Genomic DNA, 14,918 nt, shown 5'->3' on the forward strand with positions numbered 1-14,918 from the left:
TTTACCTTCAGCTGCAAACAACAAACAGGAAGCGACACCAAACCATCCGCCGTTACTATGGAGACCTAACACTCTCTGCTCTGATTGGCTGTCCGGCCCTCTCTCATTAAAACATTCACCTTTACCTGCAGCTGGTTGAGTATAGAAATACTAGCAGTACTACTACAGATACTACTCAGGTTTACTAGGTTTCTGGTTTCAGAGCGTTTCAACAAGAAGCTGAAAATGTTTTTAAGATAAACTTTACAGTCAGCACTTCCTGTCGTCTTTTCACAGTAAAGTCTGCCGCTGCCTTCACATTAAAACGCTTTTATTCTGAAAGGCATACAGGAAGTGTTGTTAATGTGCAGCTTTGATCAGTAACTTCCTGCAGTAAATAATAATAATAATAATAATGTGATAAAAGAGCAAAGTTCAGTTACTGTAGTGGAAACTCTGGAAACACAACCAGTCCCGTTTTACACATGAACTGTTTGTCAAGTCATTTAATCCAGCAGAAGATTCTGCTGATCGATAATCAATTCTTTACAGTCCAAGCTGGAAACTTCTGTTTCTCTCTGACTCTGCTTCAGTTAGAAAAGTTTAGTAAAAACTAATTTTACTTTAAAAATCATAGTAAGTCTTTAATTATTTATATTATTTTTTCTTTCTCTTTCTCATGTAAAACACTTTGAATCCCCTTGTTGAAAGAAAGAAATCTGACCTGCCTGATGCTGGATTCATAATCTCACTATATAACAAGCTGCCTGACGTTATTTACAAAGACATAAATACAACTTTATTCATCAAGTTCAAAGGGTCATTATAGAAATTAGAAATAGCAGTTAGAATTGTTTGCCAAATGTTTTTAATACATGATGACAATATTTATGTTCTATCCAGCAGATCACAGCTGATGTTATGTTACCTTCAGTAACGCAGAGCTGGCTCCCTCTAGTGGTCACTACAGGAAGCATCACCAACAGAGCTGATCACGTGATGAAACATCAGCTGGAACCAATCTCTGTCAGACCTGCTGCTCCTCACAAACTCCCAAAGAGAAACAGCTGAAAGTTCAGCAGAAGCTTCAGCAGAGTCCAAAAGCTGCTGCTGATCCAGTGAAGACACTCTGAGCAAACTGATTTCATGAAGCTCACAGGAAGCTGCAGCACTCAGGATGCTTTCATGTAACTAAAGCTCAACATAAAGGATCAACATGTTTCCACATGAAATATCTGAACTAGTCATTCAGAGCACGAAGACACAGGAAGAAAGCAGCGTAGAAATCCATCAGCTTTCAGGACTCTTCACAAACACAGCAGCAGCTTTCTGTCTGACTTCTCTTCTGGAACGTCCTCTGTGCACACTGACAACATGAGAAACTGCTTTCTATGGAGATTTCTATTCTACATGTCAGTGAGGAGTTTACTGTCAACATCAGAGTCAGCAGGAATCAGCAGCCTTGGACTGACTGAGAGGAGCATTAGAGGAACCTTCACACGTTAAACTCACATAAAGAATCTGAAGGGAAAGAAAAACACACTGTGTACTTTATTTTTATGGAGCTGAGACTGACAGTTCATTCATTAATGCAGAAGCAGCAGCTGACAGAAACAATCATAACCACAACCACATCACACTGCATCAGTTTCAATGGTAAAACTTCCCATGATTCTGAGCAGCTCCAGGACTTCTCATCCAAGAACAAAATAACTTTGCTGTTTAAAGAGTTGTTCACCTAATTCCCTGCTTTATAGCTGCTGTTAGTCTGTACCGCAGTCCTGCTCTGGTTCCTTCATCCTCTCGACTCTTCATCTCCTCCAGTTTCTGGACCTTCTCTGCGTCTCCTTTCTCCTTCATCTTCTCAATCAGGAAGTCCAAGTGGTCATGAGTGGACAGTGAATCAACATTCAGGGCGATCTGATCCAGTCTGACAACATGTTTGAAGGACTTTTCCAACATCTGATCTTTTTCTTTCTTAAGTTTTTCCATTTGCTTTTTTAGTTTTTTCAAAAGGCTTGTTGTCTCCTCACATCCTGCTTTACCTCTTTCATACTTCTCCTTCACATCTTGCAGGGTCTTCTGAACTTTCCTTGTCTTGGTCACATAGATCCACTTTTCTTTCACATGATCTGATACAGGACACTTCCTGGTACATGAAGTGCAGCGGCCATCTTTCATGACCTCACAGTGTTCAGGATACCAGGCCAGTGTGCATCCAGGATAGTGACAGTTCTCCTCACAGACTTTACAGCAGACAGCTCCTTCATAAAACACCAACCCCCACATTCCACCTTTGATCCTTTCTTTTTCTTTGTAGACCTCATCAACTTCTACAGTGAACTCTTCATTTCTCTTCATCTCTTCTTCATGTTTCTTCAGAGCTTCCTGAGTCTGTTGGTTTTCTCTCTGTTTCTGTTCAGTGAACTCAACTCTCTCTTTCAGGTTTTGGATGCAGGCTGTCAGTTTGATTCGTGAATTCAACACTTTAACAGTTGTGTTCATGTTTCGAGGCTCAGATTTTTCTAGAAAGTATGTAAATTCATTCATTCCTCTCATTGATGTTTCCCATGCAGTCTCAAAAGCTGACTTGTATCCCTGTGTTCTCTCTGTGTTCTGGCAGTTATCAAACAGGAAGTAAACAGGCTGATTCTTTTCATTTCTGGCACATTTAATTTTTCCAGTCTTGAGAGCTTTCAGAGGATTTTCAGGTATCAGACCATTTGAGAATGTGAGGAGAGCAACAATGTTCTTCTCCATGTCTTTTCCAAACAGAGACACCACTGAATCAAAGATGTACCTCAGTCGGTCACTCAGGTGATTCTCAGTTGCTTTCAGCACCAGACCCACTGCATCCATCTCATGAACTCCGTCCTCTGAGCGGAACCAGTCTAATAATCTTTCACTGATGATGTCATCATGTTGGATTCCTCTGCTGTCTCCGTATCCAGGAGTATCGATGATGGTCAGAGAGTAGGGCAGAGTTTCACCTTCAAAACCAAAGATCTGGTACACGATCACATCTGATGTCTGACTCTCTGTCTGACCTTTTTCCTCACCTTCCTCGTCCTCCTCGTCCTCCTCGTCCTTCTCTTCCTTCTCATCCTTCCTGTCTATTTTGTCCTCTTTCTTCTTCTCGTCCTCTACGATCTTAAACCAGACATCATCCTCCCACTTCACTCCCATGGCGTAGTTGACCAGAGCGTTGATCAGAGTAGATTTTCCTGCTCCTGTTTCACCCACAAGCAAGATGGTTTTGTTTATCTTGTTCACATTTCTTTCACCGAGAGTCATTCTTCTTAGAGATCCAATGTTCTCTTTCTTTGGTCTCAGCTGGTAGACAGCAGGAGGTCCTGGTTGGATCAGAACACTTTTGGAAATGATGTCCTTGCATTTGGTTGATGTGTTTGTGTTTCTGTAGAAAAAGAAAATCATTTATACTTATTTATTTTTAATAGATTTTACCATTTATTAACTTTGCATTCTGTTCTGACCCCTTTGTTAGAGACAAGCCGCATGGCCAGGCTTTTTGGGCCTAGCCTCTTTGTCTAAGAGACTACAGCCAGGTCATGGATGTGAGTCTCAACACTTTTCCCTCCTGTACACCTCATACACCGCAGCCCAACATGCAATGAATGCTTTATAACACACTAATGTAGTTGTTAGCAGATATGCCCTGAATGGCCAATTTATTAGGTACAGCTGTAATATCTATCTTGATTGACAGGTTGCCATGGTAGCGACTTGTCAATCAGTTTGTAGCCCCGCCCTAAAGCCTCCCCTGCTTCCTGGTCTCTGTTCCTCTAAATGGGACCATAATTTACTAAATGTCCATCATGCTGTGTTGAAGAAGACTTGAAACTAGCGACTGAGACCATAAACTCATTAAATTGCTGTAACAATCCTGTCCTGAGGTTGTCTGTGTTATATTATTTTGGCTGTGCCTTCTCTGTGTTTTGATTTTGGTTTCTCTGTTTCTGGGGTTTGGTTCTTGATTCTGAGGTATGGGTTTTGCATCTACTTTTTAGTTCTGTCATCTGTTGAGTTTAGTTCGCTGTGAGTTTACTTATTGATCAGTTCAGTATCTGTTATTTAGTCTGGGTTATTATTTATCTGGTTAGTATCTGTCAGTTGGTGTTTAGTGGTATTTTGGTATTTTCCTTATTTCTGTTCTGTTCCTTGTTGAGTCTTGTCCTGTTTCCTGTCTCTGTTCCCTACCCCGGTCTGGGTAACAGTTGGTCCATGTTTTCTGTTCTGTTCTCTGTTTAGCCTTGTTTATTTCATTTTTCATTTGCAGGTTCTGTTTGGCTCACTTGTATCTGTCTGTCTTGTATCTTAGTAATGTCTTTGTATTTTCTCCTAGTTATGTGTTTGCGTTATTTTGGTTTTGTCTGCTCTTGGTTCTGTTTATCCTAGTTTCAGTCTGTGTTCCTTGATGGTGTTAGTTTATTTGTGATTTGTCTGCTTGTGTCTGGATTAGTATATTTATATTCTTCTGAACTGTTACTACTTATTTTGATATGGCCTATATTTATTGTTCAGTAACCTGTGTTATGTTTGTTCCCCCAGTAATCCCTCTGCATGCCTGTCTCTCTGCCTACCTGTGTCTCGTTAGTCTCATGTCCCTCGCCTGTGTATCCCCTCCCAGCTCGTTAACCCTGTGTGTGTATATATGCTTGCTTGTTTCCCTCAGTCTTGGTCAGGTCATTGTCATATGATGTGTGTTCTGCCATTTGCTGCACTATCTGTTCTGCGTTTTGGATGTTGCCACTTTCCACTGCCTGTGAGTTTTGTCTTGCCTGTTTCTTTGGATTAAAAACCCTGGAACTGTATCTCTGTTATCAGTGTCTTGCATTTGGGCTGTCTCCTGCTTGCGCTCATCAATCCTGACAAATTTATTCAATTAGCTGACGCTTTTACCAAAACCAACTTAAAACTTCTATACATGTCAGAGGTCGCACGCCTCTGGAGCAACTAGGGGTTAAGCGCCTTGCCCAAGGACACCCTGGTGGAAGGGTCGCAGTGGGGATTGAACCTGGGTCTCTCACACTAAAGGCATGTGTCCTATCCACTGTTCCATCACCACCCATTAGGAAAGTTTTTCTGAGGTAATAAATCAGCTGAGAAGTAACCTCATTTTCTCATAGACATATACAATCACACTTCTTTCTGCAGCCAGTGGAGTCGCCCCCTGCTGGCTGTTAGAGAGAAAGCAGGTCCCAGAGGTTACTTGAATCAAACACATCTTTTGAGAAGTGTCCAATTTGTTTCCACATTCCAACTTAAAAGCACAGGAACACACCAAAGTCAGACGAACAGTAATTTCCCTTACAATTTGTATAGATAACCAGTGCTGTGAATGTAAGAGGTGACATAACATAACCCCGGTAAGAACCTGTCAGTCTCTTAGCCCTGTCTGTTCCCAGGGAGCCGGAAGGCAAGAGGACACCACAGGGAGCCAACTGTTGCAGCTGGGCCGGAACCAAGTCGACACCAAGTAACAGAAGTACTGCATCGACAGTAATAGCTGTCTCTACTGCAGTCATCTGGGTCACTGTCAAATTGGTCATTAAACACAAAGGCTCGCTAGCTAAGAAACGGATCCTAGTTTGCCGTGCTATTGTGCCTTTGTCTTCCTGTCACTGTACATAGCTGCATTCTACAGTCTCCTGGCAAGGTCAGACCCTTGAGTTGTTGGCCACAGCGTGTCCCAGCAGCATGTCTCTCTGCTCTGTGGAGAATACTTGGCGAGTCTATTTTCAAGTAGTACAGAGCAGATGTGGTGTATAACATATGTGCATTTGACCATTATAGTTTAACATAATACTCTGCAGCTGGAGAGAGGCACAGTGAACCCTTATGGGGAAGTAATGATTGATGGGTGTGTAAAGAGTGAACCCTCCTATGGAATTTGACCTCTGACCCAGTGTTAGGGGGAGAAGAGATTAGTGTGTATGAAGGGACTGAACCCTTCTATGGTGTCTAACAGATGTTTACACTTATCCTACAGCACTGTGCCCTGATATGTTATTTAGCAGAGACCTAAACATGTCCTATATAAGCTGTGTTTGATGTACAGAGAGACAGAGTGGTTATCGGGCTGGGTCACTCTCCAAGCTGCTGCAGAGCTTGTAATTGATGCTGAATTCTTTGATGTAATAAACTTTTATAATCAAGAACAGTGTCAAGCGGATTTCTTCTCAACACATCATCGCAGCATTATCGTTCGGACACCACACAGACAAGTCTGTTTGCTCTCGTCTGGGCTTCAGGAACTAACTTCCAGACCTCTCGTACCAGACCTCAGAAATAACCTACTCACTCTGCTTGCCACCACCAGACTTGTATTCCTGTCTGTCCGCATCATTTGGACTAGGGTTGCCAGCCTTCCCTTAAAATACGAAATGGTATTGAGAACTAAATAGCTTTGGCAATATTGTTGCTATACATTCATGTCAATAAAGCTAATTTGAATTGAATAGCGTGTCCTGTTTTGAATCAATATGGGACGCAATTTGTCCCGTATTTTCAAGTTGTCTTTAATGCAGCATCGCATGCAAATCCTCCCACCCGCATTCTGTGAATACTTCTCCTTTTCTACCCCTGATTGGGTAATGCTCGCTGCCAATGTGGGTTTTTATTAATACCGTCAGGTTCGTGGCCAATCTGAGTCAGATAAGGGCCCCGCATCTCCTCTGAAACAAAACAGATGCAAAAGTACCAATGACAACGACAGTGGGAGAAATCAAATAGTGAGTTGATGAGTATCAAACCAAATGTCACAATTTGTCAGCCAGTGTTCTGTGTGGTGCACGGTGGCATTTTCACATTTTCTGATTGATCACGGACTTCATATGCCGCCTTTGTTGAGAAATATTGTTTCAGTGCCTACATTATGGTATGATTTGTTTTTTAAGGTTTGAGTATACTGTCAGACACATGTGGAAAGGATCTCTTCCAGAATTACCAACAAAGTGACAACAAGAGCAGGTTCTCTGAGGAGTGAGCTCTTGATCATTCTCAACTTTGAGCAGTTCATAGTTTTAGTGCTGGACGAGTCCTGTACTTCTGACTAGAAAACATTTATAAAAGGAAGTAGGCCTAATGCTCCAATACTGCACACAAGGCCTACTACTTCTGGTCCGCTGATGTTCATGGAAAATCGTTAGCTTTGTATTCGGCTCTGACATTATGACCACTAGTCTGTTGATAGAGAGACTGAGTGCATCTGTTCACACTGGTTTCAATAGCAGATAGCTTATCACAACATCCATTGGTATCAATCTTAATACTTTCCTGAAAACATGTTTTAAGTTAGATACTGGCACACCATCGGGCCTGTCTTTGCCGGGCCCCCAAGTGGTGTGGCCCCCACTGCGGCAGGTGTCCCTTATTTTCCTGTATTGAAGGTAGCAACCCTAATTTAGACCGAGGATCCAAATCAACCCCCAGCTCCACTGACCTGCAACCACCTCTGCTTCACATTATTATTGTTACAAATAAATAACCTTAACTCTTTTACCTTATCTCCGGTCTGCTGTTGAGTAACAAGACTGAAACCTGACACTGGGAGTCTCTGTGTAAATGATTTGATTATTCTAGTGACTGTACAAGTTCATCTTCTTTTCTGATATAAGAATGTCCTCAACAGCTTAAAAGATGTCTGCATGAACTGTTTCATTACTGTTTTTTATGATCACTGTGATAATCCTTTCAACACTTTAAACAATTTCCCTAAACTGTTAACACAGCACAACATCTGTCTGTGTAGGCTATACAATTAACACATTTTGTCACACAAAATGTTAAACAGTCAATACAAATTTAAAAGGCTTGAACTTCTTTACACACAAGCTCAACCCAGACCAAAACAATGGATTTTTACTGCCAAATTTACAAATGCTTTCACACTGCATCAGAAAAGATAACAAAGTGAACAGCTTTTCATATTGTGTCTTGAAACACAAATATATCCCCTTTCTTTTATCCCATTGCTACTGAGAAACAGTTGCTTAATGGATCAATCAAATTCACATGTAGGAACACACTCATATGACCATAAGGTATACAGTAAAAGAGGACCTCTTTGGGCTGATCTTGTGTGGAAAAGGAACAATATAAGGTAGAGGCAGAGGAGTCAGAATGTGTGGTGGTGCTCAAAGAAGGGCCAGAGCTTAGGGGACTGATAAAATAAGAGCTCCTATCATAGACCATGTCATAAACCATGGGCTATCATACAGAGAGGCTGGTTAACAGTACAGCCAAACCTCAGACGGGACACAGTGGCATCCATTGTCCAGACTTTTTGAGTAACCAACACGTAGGATATTGTAGGGCTCCTCCTGCTGCAAAGTGTAAATCATTTTCCATGTATTCTAAAGAAACTGCACTGCAAACCATAATCTATTATCAATACAATATACTGTATTATATAGAACTTTTATTATTTCTTTAATGTGTATTTGTTGTTGAAATGTGCTATACAAATAAACTTGCCTTGCCTTACTGTTTACTGTATCAGGGTAGACCATACATATAAAATAATGTTATAAAATTAGTGTTATGTGCTGTGACATTGTGCTATGATGACTAAATGTTCCCGTTGGAAGAGAAGTATGTTAGTGTTTTGGAAACTTATTTGATTTTGGGACATGTTTGCAGTGTTTTGGTAGATATAGTGTATTGTGTTAGTGTGTAAGTGTATTTTGAAAATTACTGTTGGAGTTTAGTTTACAATGTGTGATTTTGAGCATTAAGTTAATTGTTTTGCCAGTTGTGTGTTGTCAGTGTGTTGATGTGTTAAGAGTTTAGGAAAATTGTTAGTTTTTCTCAATTGCATAACATAATCAGGCTTTTGAATTTAAATTTCAAAACCATAACTCTATTTTTCAAAATGCACACCCATTTCCCTAAACTCTGTATAAAAATCCCTTCATTTCTCACAGCCTGCACCATGTGATCATTGAGAAAACACTGAAATTCACTATTTTTCACTCAATCAGCACATGTTGAGCTGAATTATCTCACAGCTGCCCAAGTGCAGACACAAACAGTCAAAATTGATAACACACCAATCAGAAGCTTCAATAGACAGACAAAAAGGCCGAAGTCAGTTAATTCAGATTTGGAACAATGGATCCAGAGGAGGAGGAGAGGAGAGAAGAGAGGAGGAGTAAGAGCAGTATGGAGAGAAGGAAGAGGTGAAGGAAGAAGAACAGTAGGAGTTGGCGGAGGAGACGGGACAGGAGGAAGATGAGGAGGTGGGGAAGGCGGAGGAGGCGTAGGGTGGAGGGAGGTGGAGGAGGTAGGTAAGGAGAGTAGGTGGTGAGGAGGTGGAGAACAAGAATCTCTGGCCTGTCTCAGACCAAAGACAGGACGCTGGGGCAGAATAATTAGTTGTTTGGCGTGTTGTACTGTACAGCACACTGAGGAATAAAACATGTGTGCAATTATTCCTTTTGTGTTCATCATGTGAAAATGTTTCTGAGGGGGAGAACCACAGGCAACGTTACTTATAACTAGGACTGGGCACGTTAATGCATTATTATCGCATTAATTAATTAATGCCGACAATTATTTATCGCACATTAACGCAGTTCTTATTTTATTATTATTAGTTTGAAAGTCCGTTGCTCACTGGCTCTGAATACACATCCAGTCAAACCCTGGGTCACAGGAAGGGCGGGATGTTGATCAGCCTGCAAATCACCCACCCAGACAAGCAGTGGAGGGAGGCTTTGACAGACTATGCTGTCATCTTTGTTCCATATTTTTCCACCCGCGATCCGTTATCACGGCAGCAGGTGTACCGCTTGCTTGTTAATGAAGCAGCCTATCAAACAACTCAAACCAACATCTGCACCCTGTGTTGAATGCTGCTTTAATGTTACCTGGTCTGTGCTTGTAAAATATCGACCGCGACTTGTAATGTCATTTCAAGTTTTTAACCGAGTGAAGTCTGTGCAGTGAACACACGCACCGACCCGCTACACCCCAAAATAGTAAGTTTTGGGGAGTTGGGCGAGAAGTTGTGGATTTGTCAGAGATGTCAGAATGCTTTAATGATCTCTCTGCATCTTTCACCTGCTGCAGTCTTTATGTTACCGTTTTTATCCATTGCTTAAACACATTTCTTTAAATTATACCTTTTTATACCTCAAATCAACAATTTAAAAATAAAGCTCTCCACTCAATCTTACTGAAAAACCAAACTTTGCCCTCAGATGTGCACATCAGTCCTCAAAAACACACAAACTAAAACACAGTCTGACACACTGGTGAGATAAATTCAACACAATACTACAAAAACTGCTTATAAGTAATGTTGCTTGTGGTTCTCTCAGAAACATTTTCACATGATGAACACAACAAAAGGAATAACAAATGTAAACATTGTACGTTTTACCTTATAATAATAATAATAATCCTTATTTGTAGAGCACTTTTCAAAAACAAGTTACAAAGTGCTTTAACAAGTGTAAAGAATAATACAAAAAACAAGATAAGAGCATGAAAAATTAATATAAAATTAGTGAAATACAATTAAAAAAAACAAATAAATAAAATAAAAGGGATAAAATCAAGTCAAATAAGATCGGGAAAGCTCTCCTATAAAAGTATGTTTTAAGAAGGGACTTAAAAGAGTTCACTGACTCAGCCGACCTGATTTCCTCGGGCAGGCTGTTCCAGAGCCTCGGGGCCCTGACAGCAAACGCTCTGTCCCCTTTAGTTTTCAGTCGAGACTCTGGAACAGACAACAGACCTCTGCCCGAGGATCTCAAGGTACGTGCTGGTGCGTATGGGACTAAAAGGTCAGAAATATAACAAGGCGAGAGGCCATGAAGAGCTTTAAAAGTGATCAATAGAATTTTAAAGTCAATTCTAAAACATACTGGGAGCCAGTGTAATGAAGCTAAAATAGGAGTAATGTGGTCATATTTCTTTGTTCTGGTTAAAAGCCTGGCAGCTGAGTTCTGGACAGTCTGGAGTCGATCAATAGATTTTTGGGTTAAACAGGTGAAAAGGCTGTTGCAATAATCCAGGCGTGATGAGATGAAGGCGTGTAAAATGGTCTCGGTGTCCTTAAAAGTTAACATAGATCGAATTTTAGCTATATTTCTAAGTTGATAAAAACATGATTGAACAAGCTTTGTGGTGTGCTGCTCGAAATTTCAATTACTATCAAACCAAACACCAAGGTTCTTTGCCACAGGCTTAATGTGATTTACTAGGGAACCAGCAGATGGCAGTATTTGATTTGCCATCTGCTGGACCCGATGACCAGGATTTCTGTTTTGTCTGAGTTCAGCTGGAGGAAATTTACCTTAGTATACTCTACAGTCCAACACACCAAACAACTAATTATTCTGCCCCAGCGTCCTCTCTTTGGTCTGGGAGAGGCCAGAGATTCAAACCTCGGTTGCCCCTGCCTTTCTATGTGGAGTTTGCATGTTCTCCCCGTGTCTGCGTGAGTTCTCTCTAGGCGCTCCTGCTTCCTCCCACCATCCAAAGACATGCGGACTAGGTTAATTGGTGGCTCTAAAAATTGTCCTTGTGGATGTGAGTGTGAGTGTGACTGGTTGTTTGTCTATGTGTGGCTCTGCGATGGACTGGTGACCTGTCCAGGGTGGACCAGCTTTTCATCCGATGCCAGCTGGGATTGGCTCCAGCCCCCGCGCCCTGTACGCAGGATAAGCGGTTGATGATGGATGGTGTTTCCACCTGGGTGCTAATTGAGCTCAACCTGTGTTGATTGAGTGAACAATATTGAATGTCAGTGTTTTCTCAATGACCTCATGGTGTAGGTAATGAGAAATAAAGGGATTTGTGAGTACAGTTTAGAGAAATAGGTGTGCTTTTTGAAAAATGGAGTTATGGTTTTGAATTTTAGTTCAAAAGTCTGATTATAGTATTCAAGCAATGAAGAAAAACTGTAATGAAATCATTGAGTTCAGACATGTTGTAAATGTTACAGAATTTAGCGATGTCAGTGTCGTCTTGATTAAAGAGCTGCAGGTTGAAAGAGACTTTTCCCTCCCCGTGTTTCTCTGTTGTCTTTGTTTTATTATCAGTGTTTCATTTTTAACAGAAAAAGAACTGTATTCAACTTTTTACATCACAGCTGTGTGTCTTCTTCAGCATGTTAAAAACATAATTAACTGATTTAATTACAGTGAAACAATAAAACAAAATAATTATTAATGTCTATTGCTGCATAGTTAGTTTTGATAAAAAATTTTATTTAAATTTTTTTTAAATATTTATTGTGTTAATGTTACTCACTCCGTTGCCATGGTGATGACTGGTAGAGAGGGCTGCAGAGAGTGAGGCTGAAACAGGTGTTGGTGTCTGGATGAAAAAACAAAAGATAACTGTAACTACGTTTTCATTCATCTGTAATGAAGAAAAGTTACACAATGAAATGATTCCACAGCTCCATCAGACTGCTAACAGGAGCTCAGATGTTAAAGGAGAACTTTCATAGTGTTTGTGAAGCTGCTGCTTCCACAACTGAACTCTGACTGTTTCTGCAGTAACAGTAATGAATGTGATGTCTCGTTGTCTCTTTGATTGAACCCAGTCTGCTAAAGGTTCTGTCCAAATGCAGCGGAAATAGGTTACCATCAAACTGTTTATTTCAAACAGTATGAATAACCATTGTTTTACAACAATTCAATTCAATCTAGCTTAATTGGCATTAATCAAAACAACAATACTGCCAAATCTACAAATAAATTACAAAAGAACAATTCCTTTCATACATATTTTTAATCACTGTACAATAATAATAATAATAATAATAATAATAATAATAATATGTGTATATTAATACAAAATAAATCAAACTTGAAATTAAAACAAACAAACAAAAAACATCAACACATTCTGGAGCTCTGCCGGTGCGGCTGTGAATTTGGTACGCGGTTCCAACGACGCATGAAGGTGTTATATGTCACTTCCTGTATCCCCTTTGTGGCGCAACATAGCACTTGCCGCTACGAATATAAATCAATATTGGTGTGTACATGTGTTCAGGGCAGGACAGTTATCAAGCACGTAGTTTGGTGCAGATGTGAGCATGTACACTGAAGTTACAAAACCTTCCTGTGTCATGGCGAAGACTTGATCTTTGACGCCACGCCACGGACACGCCCATTGACGAAAACTCGCAAATAGCACAACTTTTCATCGTCAATGCCTTTAGAAGGCACAGCAGAAATTTGAAGTCGGTCGGTCTAAATCCCTAGGAGGAGTTCGTTAAAGTACGAAGTGTGTAAATCATCCAAAAATGGCCGTAAAATTCAAAATGGTCGACTTCCTGTTGACTTTAGGCTATGGGTTCTGAGGCTTTTTTTGCGTCTTGATATGTTACATGTCCCCAGAAAATTTCGTGCATGTAGGTTGAACGTGAACGAGGGGCTAATTTTTTAATTTTCTAGGTGGCGCTAGCGAGTCATTTTGCAACGCCCATGTGCGAAACCCATAAAATACAAAATTTTTCACCAGTTCTGACATGTGTGCAAAGTTTGGTGAGTTTTGAGTATGCTCAGGTCCCCAAAATTGAGCTTACTTTGCAGAAAAAAAAAATAAAAATTAAAGCTGCAAGCAGCGTTGGGCGGCCCTCGCACTCGTAAGCGCGTCCGCGCGTGAGCCGGCCGAGTTGCACATTCTGGAGCTCTGCCGGTGCGGCTGTGAATTTCCTACGCGGTTCCGACGCCGCATGAAGGTGCTATATGTCACTTCCTGTGTCCCCTATGTGGAGCTACATAGCACTTGCCGCTATGAATATAAATCGGTATTGGCGTGTAGATGTCTGCGGGGTGGGAGAGTTATCAAGCACGTAAAGTTTGTTTCAGATGTGAACATGTACACTGAACAATAATGTACCCAAACAATAAAATAAATTCCTTTTATATTTCCCTGCCTTGTTGTTTATGTGTACATACAGAGGAAGAATGTGAGAACAGCACACATTTCATCGTTACTGTGTGTTAGAGCATGGGAGAACAGTGGATACTTTTAATACAGCCCACACCCCTAATACTGTGTAACTATAACAAGTAGAGAACAGAAGAAAAAGATGTTCTTTCTTTACAACTGTCTGCATAGCTTATTCATATTGTGTAATGAATGAAAATAAATAGGCCTACTAGGCTCCTCTCTACTTTGACATTTAAGATTAGCTTGTTTGATCCACCTTCATACACATGTGACATTACTGTACAACTTGAGAAAGGTGAGTTGTTTTCTGCTCCAGCCTGCCTAAAAGAAAAGCGTTTTGGGGATTAAATGGACTTTATTAGCTGCTGCAGTGCAGGATGAACTCAGAATAGACCCATTTCTCACCTTATTATTCTAAATCATGCAACGAAGAAGAAGAAATGCATAAGAAATCCTGGGACAAAATCTGTCCACAAATACTGTACAGCATGTAGTCTGATGATCAAGACTTGTGTTATAGCTGACTTGGGCAGTGAAATGTTTTTTTAATTCATGTGGTCATAGTTGTCCACAACTCAAATCAGAATATAAGAAGAAATGTTTTATACCACCTCAAGAAGGCTTCCTATCAGAAAGGTAGGAAGGTATTTCAAATGTACAACTGCAGTACTTAAATCTAAGTAAAGTAATTTCCCTGACATTTTTGTGTTACTTTACTTTTAATAGACCATGTAACAGGTTTTATACTTCCTGTGAGTATAATCCAATCATCTTATTTTCATACTGTATATCCGTTGTGTAATTTGATAAATTGTGTTGTATGTCGTGCTCGCATCTCAGAGAAGACTCTGACTGCAACATGCGTCTTTGTAAAGAGAGAAACGGACAGAAAAAGTCTCTAACTCTGCCTGTCAGCTCGCTCTGCTCCGTAAAACTGAATTTACCATACAGAATTGAATACGAGTGCACTCCAGATTTAGCTGCAGCCAGCTGACCGT

General features: G+C 40.5%; 1 protein-coding gene across 1 annotated transcript; it reads right to left on the reverse strand.

Moving 5' to 3' along the window:
- Nucleotides 1–1,506: 1,506 nt before the first annotated feature.
- LOC119914953 lies at nt 1,507–12,415 on the reverse strand. Its single transcript, XM_038734499.1, has 2 exons — nt 12,262–12,415; nt 1,507–3,394 (listed from the first exon to the last, which is right to left on the reverse strand). The coding sequence occupies exons 1-2, from the start codon at nt 12,270–12,272 to the stop codon at nt 1,714–1,716; spliced, it is 1,692 nt and encodes a 563-aa protein (XP_038590427.1). The 5' UTR covers nt 12,273–12,415; the 3' UTR covers nt 1,507–1,713.
- Nucleotides 12,416–14,918: the final 2,503 nt, after the last annotated feature.

Source organism: Micropterus salmoides, unplaced genomic scaffold, assembly GCF_014851395.1.
Source record: "Micropterus salmoides isolate LMB-PRFRI ecotype aquatic unplaced genomic scaffold, ASM1485139v1 Ms_hic_scaffold_20, whole genome shotgun sequence".
Lineage (NCBI taxonomy): Eukaryota > Metazoa > Chordata > Actinopteri > Centrarchiformes > Centrarchidae > Micropterus > Micropterus salmoides.